General features: G+C 41.3%; 2 protein-coding genes across 2 annotated transcripts in view; both read right to left on the bottom strand.

The window, feature by feature from the left end:
• Nucleotides 1–6,676: 6,676 nt before the first annotated feature.
• On the bottom strand, nt 6,677–17,167 carry LOC127530134 (collagen alpha-2(IX) chain-like; the record flags this gene model as incomplete). Its single annotated transcript, XM_051936204.1, has 5 exons — nt 6,677–7,815; nt 15,179–15,256; nt 16,197–16,385; nt 16,864–16,918; nt 17,024–17,167. Coding segments are annotated over 5 exons (672 nt in total), but the record flags the coding sequence as incomplete, so codon positions are not given.
• Nucleotides 17,168–17,305: 138 nt separating this feature from the next.
• The window catches only part of col9a2 (procollagen, type IX, alpha 2), a 110,752-nt gene continuing 107,187 nt past the window's right edge, over nt 17,306–20,870 (bottom strand). Inside the window, exons 26-27 of the mRNA XM_028819358.2 lie at nt 19,336–19,380; nt 17,306–17,425 (exon numbers count right to left, since the gene is read on the bottom strand). Of these exons, the coding sequence (XP_028675191.2) occupies nt 17,321–17,425; nt 19,336–19,380 (150 nt within the window). The 3' untranslated portion in view covers nt 17,306–17,320. The remainder of the gene's footprint in view (nt 17,426–19,335; nt 19,381–20,870) is intronic.

The raw sequence follows: 20,870 nt of genomic DNA, 5'->3' as shown, positions 1-20,870 counted from the left end.
GGCCATCTTATGAGAGGAATTTATATCTGGCCTTAGCCAGCGACAGACTTTTCCCCAAGCTTCAAAGCCCTGGGTTCTTAATGGCCTCTCAGGATCAAATTGCCACACCCTCCATTCACTTGCCTGCTGTTCCGGAGATACGCTGCAGCGTTTGAAGACCTCCAGTTTTAGAGCGTCGTAATCAGCAGCCTGCTCCTCAGTTAAGTCGTAATAAGCTCTCTGCGCCATCCCCTTCAGATAGGGAGCCAGTTGGTATGCCCATTCCGACCTCAGCCATGCATTCCGCTTAGCGGTACACTCAATAATCAAAAAATAAGTTTCAATGTCATCCGATTCAGTCAGTGTCGTTAACTGAATGGGCTGTGACTGAGCGACCTCCGTCCATACACCAGCGATGGAACGAGCCTCGGCTTCTGCTAGTTCAGTCCGTGTTTTGCCCATCTGTATCTTCAAGGTGCGGAGATCACCCATAATGGTGCTCAAGACTGTGTTGAGGTCCTGTTCTTGTGACATCTTTAAACGTTGAAAAACAAATCCTGCTGGCTACGCCAATTGTGAGAAAACAGTCTTGAGGAAATAATTTCAAACGAAGCAGATAAAGATTTGGGGACCGTCCCCGTATATTGTCATCAGACAATAATAAAGAAACTCATTCTACAGTATAGACTTTTCAGGACATAGAACATTTTACTGCAAACAAACTGGCTTTTATATAGTACAAGGAATGATGGGACAGGAAATGGTTGGCAGGATGTGACGAGTGGAGAGAGGAGGCGGAACCAACGTCATCAGAAGTCGACGGAAGTGAAGGATTGTGGGAACCGGAAGTGACATCATCGAGATTGCCCGGAAGTGACATCATCACGGCAATTTTGAACCCGGAAATGGAGATCGTTACTTTTCTTCTGATTTTCTGTAGAGGGAAAGAGATTCAGGTAAGTACCACGTGATGACCCTCTGTCTCACGATAATTCACTCACCTTTAGGCTCTTTGACTACCTCCAACTTGCACGTGTGTGACACTGTCCATCAGAGTTGTTGTTCATTGATGTGCATCTCTTTCTTCTGGCTTAAGTCCATTTTGGGCCTTCTGAAGTTCACAGATGGACCTCTGGAGAGATGCTACTTATCAGATGGAATCCAGGCAGATTCTCATGCAATCTGGAGTTCAGCCACTTCGTTTGAAATGCAAGTGGGGGACGGCACAGGTGGATGTCTGTTAAATCTGCTGCCTTAACAGGCCTGGTGTGCCACGAAAGCCTAACAGAATGAGACATGGCCACTTTGTCTTGTCGTAAATAATAAAGGTCGTCACCTCATGATTGTCTTCCTGCAGCAATAGCTGAATGTACACATTTTTGAGAAAAATAAAAACAAGAGGGAAAGCTACACAGCCTGCTGAAGGAAGTTAGGTGAACCCAGGTTTATTTCAGGATGAATTATTTTCTTTCATTTTCTGTGCGTGGTGAATCCGAGCCAGTGTAAGGGACGATGTCTGATAGGAGTTTCCCAGGACTTGAGGTACGACTCGGCGCCTCCTTCGCGAGAACAGACTGAATCATAATAGCTGTGGATATTTAAAGGACTCTTCTTTTCTTACAATGGTTATTTAACAGGTAAGCCGCCAAGCACAAGGACATAAGAATACAATTAAATCACTAAGGGAAATGGAGGTGGCAGTACAGATCACATGATCCAGAACCCAGCATTAAGTCCACAGGTGCTGTTACAGTTGAAGTTTTCATGGCGACAGTGCAACGATCACATCAGATGCTGAAACGTTCACTTAAGTCGCAGATCTGAAGCTCAGCACAGTCTACTTCGTGTCATTTTCACCCATTGCTTTACTTTAGCCCATCCACACTGGACATCAGGATTGTTTAATCACACCCATGTGCACTTCCAAGCATTTTAGCCTAGAAGGTGAGGAAGACAAATAAGCCACACATTATCAATCAAAATGTGCCATCACAGTTTTCTAGTGGCTCCCCAATCAAATATTCAATACTTCTTCACATTTATGAATAATTTACTTATATAACGCTTACTATCCATAAACATTCCTGAAAATTTTAGCACAGACTTTTATCATATAATTTCAGATTAGGTTCAGGATTTATAATGATTCTCTTTAAAACATAATATTTTAACTATTGCGAGTTTAAAGTATCTGCCCACTCTTCTACTCATTACCACCTAACTGCATTTTAACACCAACAATGAAGTTCCTACCTCTAATTCATAGAGCTCCATCATCAATGACTTATCCTCTCTCGTCCCTGTTTGAGAAAAAAATATCATTAATCGTGATATTAAATAATGAAGTGCTACCATTCTCTCACTCATACGATCGTGAATACGCAAAGCCCACCATTATCTGCATAGATCATCCAAATAAAACAGAAAGAAACTGTACAGTCTTCCCCTTCGCTAATTCCCATAGTTGAATTTAAAGCCTTTTCTTCCATAGCACATGATACATTTTTTCAATATCTAAGAATATGCAGTAGCTGCTGCAACTTCTTTATTAACCTGTGCATTCCCAAGATCGTCTTCTAAAGTTAACAAGTCTTCATTCTGCAGTAATCCCCTCTGACAACATTTCTAAAAACCTCTTCAAATGCCCCGACATCTCTGTGATCATGTATAGTACGTTGGCATTCTGCCGCCACCACTAATCTCTTCATTTCCTGTTACATGTTGTGGTATGCGGCCCGGTCACAGACAGGCGGACACCGAAAGTTCAAACACCAACATACGTTTATTCATTTCCACTATTTACAAAGTGCGCACACAACCCAATGCCCCAGCACCAATCACCCTTAGTTCAGGCCTCTAGTCTCCATTGCCTCTTCTCTCTTCTGACTGCCTCCACTCCTCTCCACCGAGCTCTGTCCTCTTCCACCCGACTCCAGCCATTGAATGGAGCGAGGCGATCCCTTTTATACACACCCAGACGTGCTCCAGGTGCCTCCCGATGAACTTCTGCCGGCACTCTCTGGTGTGGCGGAAGTGCCAGCTGTGCACCCGGAAGCACTCGAGGTGTTCCTGGTCTTTGTCCCCCCAGCACTTCTGGGTGTGGCGGAAGTGTTGAGGACCAGGGCTCTCTAGGCATTTGGACGCCCCCTGGCGGTGACCACGGGCCCCTATAGGGTTGAGCTTCCATTTTCCTTTCCCGTGGTCCCCATAGCCACCAGGGCGGTTGCCCCCTCGTGGTCCTTCCAGGTGTCCCAGCTGGGTACCGCCCCCAGCTGCTCGCCACAATGTTTAACTTTTCAACATGGAGTAAGGACCAGTGCCCCGTCCAAGACTGCTTCCTGTGTTGCCACCAATTCTTTCAGGATTAATTCGAGACTCTGAATGAGATTAGGCAGGTAAGAAATGTTACATCGTGTCAAAAGTAATAATAAACATTACACACCCATTGTGTAGACATCCAGCCATCCATCCATTTTCCAACCCGCTGAATCCGAACACAGGGTCACGGGGGTCTGCTGGAGCCAATCCCAGCCAACACAGGGCACAAGGCAGGAACCAATCCCGGGCAGGGTGCCAACCCACTGCAGGACACACACAAACACATCCACACACCAAGCACACACTAGGGCCAATTTAGAATCGCCAATCCACCTAACCTGCATGTCTTTGGACTGTGGGAGGAAACCGGAGCGCCCGGAGGAAACCCACGCAGACACGGGGAGAACATGCAAACTCCACGCAGGGAGGACCCGGGAAGAGAACCCAGGTCCCCAGGTCTCACAACTGCGAGGCAGCAGCGCTACCCACTGCGCCACCGTGCCACCCTTGTGTAGACATGAATTTACAAAATACAAAAAAAAATGTGCTGGTAAGTACAATTGTGTGACCTCTCAAGGTGTTGGAAAACTAAAGCAAAGCAGGAGAGAAGGTCAAGACAAAGAGAAGATGAGAGTCAGCGGTCCCAGGGTGGGCTTTAACATTTGTGCTGCCCAAGGCAGAGCTGTAAATGGACCCCCACCAATCACATGATCTTTTCTATGGCATTAGAGTTTCAAAAATGTAGGATTTTAGTTATCGTACCATTTGCATTTGTATTAGCTTTATAGCATTTTGTTTGTAATCGGCTTGTTGAAATGGATTGTGAACCGATTCACATTTTCTCATTCATGCATTTGGTGTGGACTAGCGGTATATGTGCTGTATATTTGTTTTGAATTTTACAATTCTTGGTAAATGATGGCAAACAAAACTAGTAGTTTACTACAGATATCGGGTAAATCAATGTAAATCTGACTTATCTGCATTACAATCATTAAGAATGTGTTTTAAAAAGTAAATAAAAATACGTTCAATTAAAGCTTCCTAAGATTATAAAAATACAAATCACTGAAATTCAAAACTGCTTCATCTTTGCAAGCTTAGAACCAATTTTTTGAAACTCATTGTTTGGACCAGAAAATTCTTCACTGATATGGTTGCTGAATATTATATGAATCACAAGGACATACTGTATAAAACTTTAAAAAACAAAAACGACTGCTACAACGTATGATAGGGATTTTCTATAATTTTCACTAATTTCACAAATTATTCCCATTAATACTAATATAGAATAATAATGATTATTGAAGTAAGTTCAAACAGGCAGAGTACACACAGAATACGATTAGGCATACTGCCATATTTTGTTCCTCAGGTTGCTAGATTCATCACAGGCACCTAAACGATCCTCCGGGAATTTCTTATAACAGCAATGCGCTGTGCTTGCGAAATATAGAAAGAAGTGGAAAGACATACCTGTACACAAATTCTATATCGGCATCAACTCAGTGTCAAACAAGCATGAAAAATATGATAAAAACAAACTTGCCAAAAGGGAAACTTTGCTAAAATAAAAGTAAAACTATGACACGGCGTCGGAAAAAAATAAAAAAACAAGGGTGTTCAGCGGAAAGACCGCCTCTGTGAAGCTTAGTACAATGCAGAATTCTGGGGTTGTGGAACACCACCTATAAACGGCTCGTGCAGGTCATCAGACATTAAAATCAAACTTCATAAGTAGGCAGCAGACAGAAGTGCTTCTCAATGTTGTGGGTCAAGTGTGGGAGACAACACTTACTGACCATTTGGAGCCTGCCACCTGATTACCAGAAAAGTCCCCAGAAATGTCCTGTCTGTTCTAAGACATTCTGTTACAGTATAAGTGGTTCAATGGGAGGTTGTATGACTTGGAGTGTTTGTAAGTCAGGGTGGTGTGGCAAGTGATTGGGGGTGGTACCCAGCCGGGATGCCCAGAAGGACCGGAGGAGGGCTTAAGCCTCCTCCAGACCATGAGGGGGTGACTGGTGGGTTTGGGGACCACGGGAACTGAACTTGGAAGCTTAATCCTATAGGGGCCCATGGTCACCGCCAGGGGGCGCCCCAATGCCTGCCACACCCGGAAGTGCTGGGGGGAAGAACACCAGGGACACACGGAGTGCTTCCGGGTGCACAGCCGATACTTCCGCCACACTGGGGAGTGCCGGCAGAAGCTAATTGGGAGGCACCTGGAGCACATCCGGGTGTGTATAAAAGGGGCCGCCTCCCTCCATTCGATGGCTTGAGTCGGGTGGAAGAGGAGAGGAGAGGAGAGGAGGTGGACCTGAGAACAGAGAAGAGACATTGTGAGGCCTGGACTTTGGGGTGATTGGTGCTGCGGCACTGGGTTTGTGTGTGCTTCACCTTTGTAAATATTGCAAATAAACGTGTTGTGGTGCTTAAAACGATGTCTACCTGTCTGTGTCCGGGCTGTTCCCCACAGTGGGTTAATGTTTAAAAAATTATACGTGGCCCTCAATTTTTTTCACCGCCTAGTTTACCTGAACACTAGAGCTGGGTCTGTAGGGGCCTTCCTGCTCATTACTGGTGAGCTGCCTGGCATTTGGCATGGGGCATGGGTGAAATCATAAGGCATTAAGAGTGTGCAAGGCATTTGTTTTGATTGAAGTACTTAAAATTATGAAGGGAATCAGTACTGGAGGAAATAGTTTGAGACTTATTTCAAAATGAGTTGATCAAGAACATGGGGACACAGTTCGAAACTTGTTAAAGGTAAATTTCACACAAACATTAGGAAGCTGGTCTTCACACAGAGAACCACAGACACATGTGCGGTAGACAGTAGGACCCTAGAGACATTCCAACACGACCCGACATTATTTTGGAGGAATGAGGTGGAGAGGAATGGCGAGCTATTTTGGGCCTGCTCTCGTCAAAATGTTTCTAACGCTCTAATGCTTTTTAACACGTGCTAAATCAATAGGAGCTTTGAAATACAAGGTGAGCTGATAACAAAACTTTAGCTCATCCACCAATCAAGTGACAACCCAGCCAGCATTTTGAAATGCAAGTATTGGCTCAAGGATGGAGAATGGCAGGGTGCAATGTAAGGAGAGCTCTCCTCGTTCCTGTTACAGAACATATTAACCGTACGAACATTCAATGCTATGCTTCTGTGCCTTTGGCATTCCATTACTCAAATGTGCTTTACCTTACCTGTAGGTTGTAATGAAATGATTTACTTTTACATTAATGAACTCACTTCATCGTGTTATTGTGTGTACAGATTTTATTAAAGACAGAAAAAGAAGAAGCAGCATGTGTCTATGTCATGGATTAATGCTTTTCATACACAATCTCCATTAGATACAGAGGAACATTAGCTTTTACAAAAGTGTCCTTTTATTGACTCGGCCTGTGAAATTGTACAACCAACAGTGAATGTCAACAAATTCTCCTGTCTTTACAGTCAAAAAGTGATGAGAAGCTTTCAAAGTAATAAATAATGTCCAATAATGAAGTTAATCAGGATCAAGGGTTCTGGCAATCAGCCGCTGCATTTGGATTTTTCTCGCAAATCCATTTCATCGGTGGGCTTTTCAATGCAGGCTCACTTTGGACAGGCAGACAGACCGCATCATTGTCGAAATTTAATGAACGCTGATTAAGTTCATTAACATTGTACCTTTATTTAATTGTGCTAAAAACCCATTTTCCAATATATTTTAAATCACAAATTTACAAAAAAGATTTACAACAATGGATCACAGAGTGCGATTTGAAAGCAGGCTTTGGTTTTGCTGGTGTTTGTTCTTTTCAAGTAAAGAAAGGTTCAAGGAATACAACAACGGCAAGTCACAAATGAGGAGAAAGAAAAGTCAAAGAGCTGAACAGAAAGGCAGCGTTTTGTACAAGCAAACAACTAGAGGTAATTATTAACAAATCTTACAAGATTTCTGTAACATTTTCCAAAGGTTTATTTTATGACTCTTTTATACATGTGCTTTGTAAGGAGGGTTGGTGGTAGGAAAGACTTTATGACTGTTTATGACTTTAAAAATAATCAATTCATGTTACGTAAAAAAGAAAAAAAAATACAGTGGCCATGATATAAAAAGCACCAGTACTTGATTATTATCGCAACAATCTTCTTTTAATTTTAAGAATTGTGTAGTCCATTCCATTCCAGGTTTTTTCCATCTTTTGTGAGCAGGTGCTGGAGAAGGTCTGCGCCATGGACTAGACTGGCCACGTCTCCACAGCTTCCTGTATCACTGCTTTTGGTGGTGACCCTTTATTGTTTTATGAACAATTACTTGGATGGTCCTTTGATCGCACCGGCTTCACTCAGACGTGCAGACGCATAAGCTGAGGCTGCAAGACAAGCCGCTGCCTCACAGAATCCTGGAAGACCAGGAGGTCCCACTGTCCCTGGGCGCCCAGGCTCTCCGGGCATACCCTGTGGACCAGTCTCCCCGTGTTTGCCATCTCTTCCGTACCCATCAATGCCAGGTGGACCTGCAGAATGAAAGTATTCAAAAATGTATGAGGATATTTGAAATATATGTGTCTATTAAAGAGCTTAACTGTCACCGACACCTTGCATTCAGATGCTCACATTTTATATCCAATTGTGCTTTGCTTCCATTTTTGCCCTACAATACCAAAGCTCTGATGGAACCTCCATTTCACTTTAGCTATCATTCCCATCTCCGTCAGTCATTTCATTATAATTAATATTTAATTAATCAAGGAGTCAGAATCAGGACAAGGCTGACAGTGAAGTTTGAATTCTTCCACTCTTATCTCATGCTGGACTTGCATTTGTTCACAACAAATGAAATGTCCTCACGTGCAGAAAAAAAATATTTGTCTTGAAAACTCTGGTGAGCTGCTCAACTCATCTCTGCTTCTGTTTCCAATTTAAAAGTTACGTTTTCATTCATTCATATATTGGTTTGTACAAAAATATTACTATATTAATACCAGAAAGAGAAACCAGACATTTTTAAACTTAATACAGGGCCTCCACGGATATGAGCTGTAATTTGTATTGTGCCAAAAACAGTCACATCACAATTATAAGGATTTATGATTCTTAATATTTTATAGTTTTCTGAAGGCTGAACTTTTTGTGTGATTTAATTGAACTTGTTTTTACTGATTGCCAGTGAAGGTTTTTCAGAAATTTCTTTTTCAAAATGTAAAGCTCTGAATCAACAACGCCATTCAGCAGAAAAACTGCAAGTGAAATTTCAGTGACATTAAGTGGAAAAGCTGTGGAGTGTCCAAGTGGACGGCTTTATTTCATAAAAGGACGTTTCTGTTTATCTCAGCCACTCACAGATGTTGGCAAGCAAGTGCAAACCAAATTTAGAAATCTTTCTCTCCTTTTTCTGAATCCACAGAGTCCAACATGCACTGTTAGGAAGCAAAGCACACAAGGCAAAGACCACTTGTACATGGAATGGCAGACCATCACAGAGGACACAAATGCAGACATCGATGGTAATGCATGCAGAGGAGATTAATAGTCTCCAGCTAACCTAACCTGCATATTATTAGACTGTATAAGGAAACCAAGAAAAAGTGTGGGAGAAGGAGCAAACTCTACACAGACGGACTTCATGGTGGGCTTGAGAATGTAGTTGTCATACCAGCAAATGATACGTGTATAAATCCCAGCTGCTTGTGGTGGCCAGGACGGCCAAATGATTGGACAGAAAACACCTTGTTCATATCGACAGTACGGCACGGGGTCATGCTGAGGGTCTAAGGTTTACATTATTTAAATACTAGATAGATAGCACTTTGTTTGTCCCAAGAGGAAATGTAACTTTCACAGAAGAAATAAAGAAATTTTATAACAAACAACAACAACCCCCTTTAAAAAAACACAAAAAATGATTAAAACTGGCTAATAATAATGAGAGCAGTCACTGAGGTAATATGGCTGTACAGTAATCCCTCGCTACTTCGCGGTTCACTTTTCGCGGATTCACGACTTCACGGATTTTACATGTAAGCATATCTAAATATATAACGCGGATTTTTCGCTGCTTCGCGGGTTTCTGCGGACAATGGGTCTTTTTACTTCTGGTACTTGCTTCCTCAGTTGGTTTGCCCAGTTGATTTCATACAAGAGATGCTATTGGCGGATGGCTGAGAAGCTACCCAATCAGAGCACGCAGTTAAGTTCCTGTGTGCTGCTGATTGGCTCAGCAACGGAGTGTTGCATTAACCAGGAAGTCTCATCTCACTCATTCAGCATTAACGTGCTACTGCTACTGCTTCAGGGGCCGTGTCCAAGCACCAACAGAAGATGCAAATGATTGCAGAAAAGGTAAAAGTTTTGGATATGTTGAAGGAAGGGAACAGCTACACCACTGCAGGACACCATTACGGCATCAATGAGTCCATGATTGTTTTTATTTAAAAAGGAGGAAAAGCATATAAGATCTACGGCCGCAGTGTCCTTTAACCAGGGCGCAAAACGAGTTGCAAGTGGACGTGATAAGGCAGTAGTCTGGATGGAATCTGCTTTAGGAATCTTTGCAACAAGGTCGACGACGTCATGACCGCCTACAAGCTGCTACGTGTACTTCGCTATACAGTAAGTGTAAACTTATCTACCGATTTCATATTGCTTAGCAGTTGTCCCTGTTATTAATAGAGTAAAGGGTGGGTTGTAAACAATACAGGGAGGGTTCAAAAATGTCCAAATACATGTTAAATAATTAACTAAATATGGTGTCCCTACTTCGCGGAAATTCAGTTATCGCGGTCGGCCTTGGAACCTCCCGCGATAAGTGAGGGATTACTGTATGTATTAAGGAGCCCCACTAGCATTTCCCAACACACTTCTGATGAATGAGTTGCTGGCTGAAAGTCCTCAGTGTGCCAGAGAGGGGGTGGGCAGCATTGTTCATTGTTGATTGAGGTGATGTTATCAGCCCAGGACACCATCGCATAGAAAACCGCATTGGCTATAATAGAGTTCTAGAACGCTAACTGTTCTACTCGCCTTTATCTGGAAAACGTAAAAAATGTACATTACATGCTTAAAATAAATAAAAAGCAGATCTGACATATGACATCCTCATCACAACAGAAGGATGTGTATTTTTTTTAGTATCATTTAACATCTAGTACTTCTAAGTTTATTAAGCCCTTGGCAACTTTTAGCAAGGTTGCCCCAGTTTTTATATGTTTCTAGATAGTTAATCATAGAAAATTTTTGATTTTATTAGCTCATATTCAAAATTAGACTATACTGGAATGAAGTGTAGATATAGGTGTGGTGTTCTTCATGTGATGCTGTAACAGACAAACAGAAATTCAGTGTTATATACTGTGTATATATGGTGCATGTGTATATATATACATATATTATTTATATATATATATATATATATATATATATATATATATATATATATATATATATATATATATATATATATATATACTGTATATCTTCTAGTAGTGGCCGGCTTTTATTGACACCCGTTTCCAATAAACGGCGGGTTTGAAGAGATGTCGCGACAAATAGACGCCGGTCTCCAATAGTAGCCGGTTTCCTTTAAGCGCCGATCTCCAATGACCCACCGCCTTTGTGAATTAACAATAATGTGGTTGCAGAAAGTTTGCGGTGTTTTCTGTTTCCGGAAGAGACTTCTTGTCTGGGACGCTTACCGCTGTCACATCAGTGAGGAAACGAAACAAGAACTGAAGAAATATAAAATGTCAACGGCAGTTATCCCTGGTGGTTGCACCAAGTACATCCAACCTGCTGATGTTGTTTGGAACAAGCCCATCAAAGCTTCAAGAGTTGTATGATAATTGGATGGCAGGGGAAGAAGATAAGGGGTTTACAGTTGGCGGAAATTTGAAAGCGCCGGCACTACGTTTGTTAGTAACGTGGATAATATCAGCTTGGCAAGAAATCACCCCAGAAATGATAAAAAAAATCCTTCAAGGATTGTGGAATCATCAATGCATGCGATGGATCTGAGGACGATCTTATCCACTGCTTTAAGGAGGGCCACCCATGCCAAGCTGGGAGTGCGAAACTGATTACTGCGCAACAACAAGCAATGGGAGTACCTGTATTGCCATCACAAGAAGAGAAAGATGAAGAAGAACTCGCAAATAACGAAGCAATCATTGCCGATTCAGACGACGAGTAGATGGTAAGTACTGTACTTTATTGTATCTTATCCGATCTCATGTCGTAATGTATACGTATATATGCGTGAGTTTGGAGCTTATTGCATTTCCTTACGTTCCGCAGGGGACTTGTCAGGCTGATGAGCGCTTTCGTGCGAAATTCGGACTGGTGCAGGCCAGTGCTGGTGGAATCATTGGCAAGAAAGTTCAGTAGACGTCTACCGTACCTGTTTTTCATGCTTACGGTAATACCGTATACTGCTTTAATAATACTGTACTGCTGTACTGATAATTTCATTAAATCCTGAAATGTTCATCTGGTGTTGTTGCCTACATTTTGAACCCCGTTTACCCATCACCATTCCGTCTGCGAGGCGAATAATAGCTGGTCTCCAACAACCGCCGGTCTCTTTTAAACGCCGGGCCATCCGAATAATTTTTTGAATAAACGCCGGGGCTACTATTGGAAGATATACGGTATATATACATACATACACACACACACGCACACAAACACTGTATATATCTATATACTATATATATCATGTCACACATGCACGTCAGATGGTCACCCTAAGGGCTCCTTTCAGGTATGTAGTACCACCCCAACCAGAGAAGGGATGCTGCCACTAACCATCATGTCCTCTTCTTTCTCTACACCACCAAGAAAATGGCCTGGTGAGGGCAGCTGACTCCACCCCTTCCAGTCCCTGGACCATAAAAGTGTAACTTCCTAGAAGGAGGCGTCACTTCTCACCAGAGAGATCCGAGCTATGGAGCTCCCAAACTTACAGAGGATAAGAATCGCAACCACGTTATTGACAGATGCATTGTATAATGTCTGCTTTTTTTGTTTCGTTTTTCAGACCATCGTGCATCATTTTTGTTGCATTTTCTGAGCCCACCACTATCTATCTATATATATAGATTATTTGCTTTGAGCATTCACTTTGGTATCTCTCCACATGCCATTTTAGAAGCTGTTTGCTCTTCGCTACTCATGCACGTGCAGGGAATCAAGGTCAAATCAACAAAGCGAACTTTTCTTCTAGCAAAAGCATAACAGGATGATCACTGATCTCAATCGATCGCTAGTGAGACAGAGGCTTTCAAAGTAATAATTATTCTGTTCACACTTTATTTTAAGGTTTGCTACCTAGCGATTGTTTTAAGTATTGATGTTGTCAAGTTGTTCAATTCACCTTTCTTCGAAGCAGTTTAGTGAAGTTCTGAACACTGTTCATGACACCAGTTCTTTCACGTTAAGCCTTGGCGAAGATATGCCTGTAAGTCTCTCTTTTAATTATTTTGTAAATGTTTATTAAGATGTTTATCTGCTACAGTTAATTTTTTTTAATGCATTTCTTTATTAATTGATTGTTTGGCGTGAACATTGTACTGAAAACACCCTTTGTATTGTGTTTTGCAGTTTTACAATCAAGAATGAAAGATTTATCAGTAAAAGCCTCACTCTGAACAAGAAACGACTTTACTGGAGTTATTGTCCGCTATCTGTCTAGCTATGCACGGATACGCAATCGTGAGGGCATGTGAACGATGCGGGTTCCGCTCCATGCTCCTATCCAGCTTCTGGGAGCTTTTGAACCCAACACCGTCGGTAATGTCACCGATGAGCTAGGCAGTGAAGACATCAACCATGAAGCAAGGGGATGGTCAAAAAAATGCAAAGTGCTTTTATTAAAAACAGCAAAATCAAAAACAAAGTGTCCAAATAGTGCAGTGTCTCTCAAATAAGTCATTAAATAAATAATCCATAAAAACAAGTGAACTGTGGAGGATAAAAACACACTAGAAAAAACCCTTTAAAAACCGAGGTTTAAAATAACGGCTGGAAGCAGTCTTTCTTTAAAACTAAAGTCAGGCGCGTTCTTCTACTGGCGGCTCCCCTGCTTCTCCCATTCGGGCCCCACAACAGGGGAGTCGCCCTACCAGCACATGCAGCTCCTTCTTTTCTAGTCTGGTAGCCCTCCGATCCCTGGCTACGTCGGGCTCCAGCCGGACCGAGACTTGGGTTCCTTCCCCAGCAGCCAGGGCGCTCACACTGGGGCTTAACATGCCCAAAGCCTCCACGACTCCCGCTACCTTCTGTGAAGAGTCGTTGCCTCTGCCGGTCACTCCAGCTCCTCTAAACTGCTCAGCTGGAGCGACCACTTCCAACAGCCCTCCTCCGAGAGTTGGCCAAACACTCCTCTGGGGCTCTCTTACCAGCTAAACTCCACCTTAACAGAGCCTGTTCTTGCTCGCGCTCTCACTCGCTCACACACACACCAGCCTTCTCTTTCCTGCTTCCTTCTCCTTTAACCTCCAGTTCTCTTTTTCTTCTCTCCTCCATTAACTCTCTCTTCCTTCCTTGCTCCTCTCCCCTTCCGCCTCACGCTTATATTATTTATTACGGGGACGTGGATCAGGTGTGGCAATCAGCAGCTCCCGGCATCAATTACGGATGGGAACGACTCCTTACCTGTGCACTTAAGTGAGGACTGTCCACATCACGAATCACCCGGGAACCGCTCCGGTCACACTACCACGCCCCCTCTCTAAGCCGTGACTGGCGACTATTTATTTAAAAAGTGGCCTTTTTGACTTGAGCTGTGGACATGCTACACCACAGGGCAGAATAATAATAATAATAACACACCACTGATCTGTTGCTGCCATCTAGCAGATGTGTAGTGCTATTAATTTATTATTATTTCAGTTGATAATAACTTTTAGTTGGATTGTCTCAGTTTTTTTTTTCCAATACATCAAAAATGTTTCATTTGTCATGTTGTATTCAAGGTTAGACTATGTCAGAAATAACTAAAAGGTTTTGTGGAAATATATATATGAAAACAGTGACACTACCCAGATGCTAACAGCTTGAGACTTCCGGGTGGCATCAGTGACCAATTCCATTTTACTTTTCAATTAACTGCCTAAACTCTTGTGGAGAAGTGGATTTGATTCTCTGTATTAATAATGCAATAAGAGGAAATAACCAGTTAAGGGTTCTGGGTTAGTAACTCTCATACTGTTTACATAATTAGGCATTAAAATTTTTTTGGACCATTTTGGTTGGGCTGCCTTTTTTGTGAACCATCATCAGCAACAGAAAGAATTCACTCTGCTACCTACACTCTAACGATGAATCAGTCTAACCCTGAAGTTAAAATGTGTAGTGACTTCAACCATGTGAGTCTGGAAGGAACAGCGACTGCCTTTCAACAGCATGTGCCATGAAGAAAACAAGCTGCACCTGCTCTATTCAAATGCTAAAGATGTCTTTAAGTGTAAACCTGAAGTGGCTGTGAATGACTGATTCCAAGGTTTGTTGTGTGTGTTGGAGGGTCATTGTTGTTGTTTGTTATATTTATTTATGTATTGAACTTCTATGAAAATCTAATTTTCCCCTTGGGAAAAAAGTACTATCTATCTATCTATCTATCTATCTATCTATCTATCTATCTATCTATCTATCTATCTATCTATCTATCTATCTATCTATCTATCTATCTATCTATCTATCTATCTATCTATCTATCTATCTATCTATCTATCTATCTATCTATCTATCAGTAGAATATTTGATATTTACTCTTCTGTACTAAGTTCTTTTTTGCTTTGCAAATTGTAGCAACATTTGAAAGAATTTCAGTAACAGAACAAAAACTAGAATGACCCAAAAAAAGAGGGCAGATGGAGTGCTTACCCGGTATGCCAGGGGGTCCTGGTTGGCCCTGGTGTGCACGTCCTGGATCACCTCTTTCACCCGTTGGTCCTTTCTTACCTGTGACAGAGTAAGAGCAAAGCACAATGACAATTTTGTTAAATGTGAAGAAACGTTTTTCAATAAAATAAAAAATAATACATGTAATTCTCTCAGGTGAATGTGGATCATATTCTCAATGATGGGCTAAAAACTGAAACGGCTAAAATGAGAATGGACCAGAAGTAACTGAGTGTCAATTTGCCTTTACATATAAAGGTTCAATTTATTTCAACACAGCAAACTTTCCATTAGACAGATTAATGCATGGCGTATAGTTATGTATATAAAATTAGAAAATTAAACTTAACACGTAGATATTTGCTTTTCACTCTGTCATGTTTGGAATTAAAGAAAGTGAATTATTTCCTAATGAAAGTATGAACTGGCTGTCATGCTGGGGTTTAAGTTAGTTTTTATGACATTTTTAATAAATCCTCAGCAGACTGTGTTGGACATGAAGGCCTACTCGCTCGGTCTGTTGAGACAGCACAAAGTGCAGTGGAGTCTGTCTGTTTTAGTCAATAACGAGATACAACAGGAGTTTAGAAGATTCGTTAAAAGTATGCATTCAATAATAAAGTAACACCAAAGCAATTACTGAGAGCATCTCTGCCTGTTGGTACTATATTACACCTTAACGTACACCTCTTCATTTTAAGTAAACCTGCATTTTATGTAGCACCATTAACAGCATATGATTGCATGATTACTAAAATTACAATACAGGGTCAAATTTAAGACACGAACAATGCAAGAACAAATACTGCAAATACAAGAAATGCAACTATGATGGAAACCAAAGGGTCCTTGGACAGTCTGTAAAAAGAATTCATAAGAATCCAGGACAACTAAGGTATCAAGCTCTAGAGTAGGATGCACAGAAACAGAATGGAATAAACTGATGAGTCTGCTGAAAAAGATAAACATCTGAGGAGGCTTGTGCCAAGCCCCCTCTTACCTTTGAATCCAGTGTTTCCGATTTGTCCAACAGACCCTATAATGCCTGGTATTCCTCTGGGTCCTGGAAGGCCATGAGGCCCTTGCTCTCCTGGAGCCCCTGGGGGGCCTGGTGGTCCTGGAGGTCCCATCACACCTGCTCCTCCCAGTGCAGCCCGTTTAGCACTCACGGCAACGTTGGCCAGCTGTTCTGTAACAAGAAGTGCACTTAGAGGATTAGTCTGTTGGCCTTCACTGCCGGACTCGATGAGGACTTTACCAAGGTTTGCTCTGAAGACAACATTTTCCAACAGAACTTGAATTTCGTGAATTTGTCTAATTTGATGTAATCCAAAGTGTTAATTCAAGTACACGTAAAGTCTGTAGTTTACATAATAGAACTTCAGTGTCTTATTGACCGAGCTCACTGTGGCATTATGTGCCGACGTATATGACTTGAGTGTAATTGGATGATGTAAGTTAGAATTAACATCATAAACTCCAGCAGGCTACTTCTTATCAGATTTAAGGTAGCAAGAGAAAAAGAAGGCATCAAGCTAGTAATACAGGCCTGACAGCAGGCAGCTTCTCAGCTTATTATTTGCTCTGCTTTGCTCCAACTCAGTTTTATTGAAACACTGAAATAGGTTCACATTGTTATTTTTAAAACTTTGCCCCTTCACACTTACCCTGAAGCATTTTAAGAACAACTTCGATGATGTGTTGATCACTTGTGTCTCTACCCTACAGACAGCAAAAAGAAAACAGGCCTGCACTTTACCATATACCGAAAAGCCAAGCTCCTTGTAAACTGACAAGAGTGAGTTCACCCATTAAAGGGACACTTACAGCTGCACCTTGTCTCCCGGGCATTCCAGGCACACCCCTTTCTCCATAAAGTCCTCTAGGCCCAGGAAGGCCAGGGGGTCCCCGTTCTCCAGGCTTACCAGGATCTCCTGTGGGTCCATTGTACCCAGGATCGCCCCCGCCACACCTTGCTGATGGGGAGCAAAACAGTATAATTTCAACCAGAGAAAAAATACAGCAAAAATAGCTTGACTTGCTTTATGATGTGTTTTTTGGAACACAAGCTAATGAAACTTGTTTCGATATTTCTAAGGAAGATTTTGTAGCAGGTCCTTACACTCAAAAGAGCTTTCCAGTGCTTTCATAATCAAAATGAATGGCGTGACTGTTTAACATTAAAAACAGCCTTACCTGTCCTTTTGGTCCTGGTTCACCAGACAATCCCTATAATACAGAAATGGGGATTGTGTTAGCCAAGTAAAGTGTTATACAGCCCAGGGCCGTTAGCCAAAGCCTGCCACGTATGCTTGTTAACTAGACGCCCAAACCATATCAGCCTCCTTTCTCAGTTATGTACAGTACATAGCTGTTTGCTGGTTTATACATTTAGTTTGTATATTTAAGTATTTAAGTTTGGTTTTTTTTAATCGTAATTCCAATTCCTAAAATTTGACTCTGGCCTTCACTCAAGTTACAGCACTAAAAAGGCTCAAACTCAGGCTGTGAGGAGCTTCTGTTCGAGGAGGTGCTACAATTGCACCTGTGGAGTTGACTGCAGCTTCGTCTCCATCGACCACAGAACTCTTCGCTAATCTTGTGGGAAGACAACTGTACCTGCTAGTCTTTTACTGCCAAGCACTTCTTAGCATTTGGAGGTTTTGGACACTTTTTTGCTCCAGTTAAGCTGGAGAAAAAAAAAAAATATATATACTATATAATCTGGAGGGTTTCCAGGCCAAAAGACCACAGAACCTCCAACTGACCATTCTGTCTAACACAAATGTTCTTCAGCTGTTCTTTACTGTTTTCTATAGACAGACCTGAATGGCCTGTTCTTGGCACAATTGGGTTCCATTAGGTTGTGCGTTGGTGTCCACTTTAAAACATCTCACACAAAGGATGACTACTTTATCTGCGTCAGTGCAGCACTGGACACTAGGCATACAGTACCCTTCCTACCGCATTTCTGCTGATGTTTAGATATTAGTTTTTGATATTATTTACATAATAACATTTTTCCTTAATAACTTTGTGGCTCATGCTTCTAGGGGTAAACGTAACACTAAGGGGGCTACGGAAAAATCGCAACTTGTTATTCTTCCAATTGGATCGTAACGCCACAGCATTGCTGCTTAGGTGGAAACACTAAACCAGGCTGATACCATGGCAGCACCCTTTGTGCTTTCCACTGTTTTTTTTTGTTGTTGTTTGTGTTTATTAGTATTTTGCATTTATTTGGACATGTATATTTATAAACATTTACAGCATTCCGAGTTTTAAAATGGAGTGGGCTCTGCACAAAAATATTATGGTGAATATGCAAATGCGTCTCTACTTTTGAAATGAATCTTAAAAGATGATTTTTACACATTACACAGAAATTCATTTACTGGAGTAATTAATTGAAAATATGTATTATTAAAAGAGCTGCTCGTTAATGAGAACACAAGCAAATGCCAAGGACAGTGAATGAGAGGCTCCTCTTTAGGCTGTGTTTTCATTTAAACTGGTGTCTGCTTGTTGTTAATCATCACCTTTAAAAGAAGCCATACTGAAGCAATTATGAGAGCTAACAAGGAAGTGAAGCTGTGAAATGAAAAAGAAAATGAACCAAATGTGTGAGTAGGCATCTATAATCTAAAAGCTATGACAACAACATTAATCTCGGTAAACTCTTATCAAATGCTAATTACACACACACAAGGCCACTCACTTGAAAGGCTGGTAAAGGAACTAACATGAATGTAGAAATATCCAGATTCAGTTCTTAATTGCATCTTTTATTTTAACATAAAAACTTCATTAATGAGAAACCCATTCTTTGAAATGTTTCAGCCAAGCAATATGCTTTTGGGATTTTTTGTTACGTTTAATTAGTTAGGTACTTTTGGCATTGTTAAATAGACACTTGAATAAAGATGACTTAAGAAGTCTTTTTCATCAGTCCTTAGAACTGCATAAAACTAAATCATTTATTACTGGAAAGCAAATCCTGCTGCCAACATATAATCACATAACGATCTTTTTAATTGTCTTTTACAATATATACACTATCCCATCTGATACTATCTGCTTGCTCATAAAAACACTCTTTCGCAAAGGAAATCGAGATTACTTAGCACGTGATTTCCTACCTTTTCCCCTTTTTCTCCAGCAAGACCTTCAACACCAGGATCTCCCTGTAAAGAAGATTTGCAGAATAAAATTAAAATTGCACACTAATGTAACATGTACAATACAGACAGTCGCTGCATAAATAGACAGAACATGAGTGCACATTCAGTAGTCAGAAAGACCCCCGGCAGCACAGAAGGGCCCCTTTGAAATGGACTTGAGAATCGCAGTGATGGTGGCTACAAGAAACAAAACATGAATCATGGCGTACAGTCTTGTTAGCAAGCCATATGGACTATCAAGTATGGATAAAGGTGGCACAGATCAAAGGAGTATTAGAAACAAAAGCCCTAAACAGTATAGGACAGGCAACCCAGTGGTCTCAGGATATTGGCACAGTTGCTGACTATTAAAATAAGTGATCTGCACAAAGAGGCATACTTTAATAAACAATCGTGGGAAAAAAATAAAATGACACAAGCACAGAATACATCATTCCAGTTCCTTTTATAAGTCAGATTAGGAGTAACGTCCCACTTTCAATGTCCTTTATGTTGGAGATCCCTAATTTTGCTTTTCCCAACTGTTTTCAAAACTGTTCATATCATGTTTCCATATAGTGTCTAATATTGCACTTCTGTTCATCCATATAAAGGTACGGGAACTGAGGTTTTAAATTTGTCTACAAAAACAAATTATTCCATGTTGATGTGTGCGTAATTGGGGTGTGTGGTGAGCCAGCCCCCTGTCCAGATTCGATTCCTGCACCCCACCCAATGCTACAGAATATGCTTGGCACCCTTAGATTCTTCATTTGACTAGGCACTTTGTTATGGCATAGCTCTGAATGTGTGTGTGTGCGTGTGTGTGTGTGTGTGTGTGTGCGTTGAGGAACTTAAGGAAGGAAGGGACGGAGTGAGAGGTGTCACAAACTGAATGGGAAGTCCAAGGTGGGTTTCATTCATTTCAGTGTTTCACAGATGTCACAAGTCTTAGTCACTTCTGTCAAATAGTAAGGCAATGAGCAGACCTTATTCAAATGCTCAACACCCCATAATCATGTGTAAGAGCCGCTGCCGTTTCACCGTTTGAAAGGATTAGCACCCTAAATATATCATGTATGCAGAGCACACGATTTGAATGTGCTTTTCAATTTCCAGAATGTTTGCAGTGTAACTAATTTGCAGCCACGTAAGAAACAAAAAGACAGAGCTGCTTTGATCGGACTTTGAAGCACCAGGCCGCCCCATGTCATGTTAGTCTTTACCCGCTAGTTCTTGGAAATGAATAAACAAATGTGAAAATGTCTCTAAGAGAAAAACTTGTGTTATTTTTTAACTGCTTAGTTACACGACTCCATTTTAGTATTACTATCAAGTGATATTAAATTAAATCAGTACACTTCTTACAATAACGGCAAGTGGTGTTTTAGTACTGCATGGAAAGTCATCTTAGAAAAGGGTGAACATAACCATTTAGGAAGTGCAGAATATAAACTTTAGAATATCAGCATAAGCACATTAAAACCACACAATGTTAAAGAATGCGATGCATC

This window comes from Erpetoichthys calabaricus, chromosome 14 (assembly GCF_900747795.2).
Source record: "Erpetoichthys calabaricus chromosome 14, fErpCal1.3, whole genome shotgun sequence".
In the NCBI taxonomy this organism is placed as follows: domain Eukaryota; kingdom Metazoa; phylum Chordata; class Cladistia; order Polypteriformes; family Polypteridae; genus Erpetoichthys; species Erpetoichthys calabaricus.
This window is presented reverse-complemented; position numbering and strand designations above follow the sequence as displayed.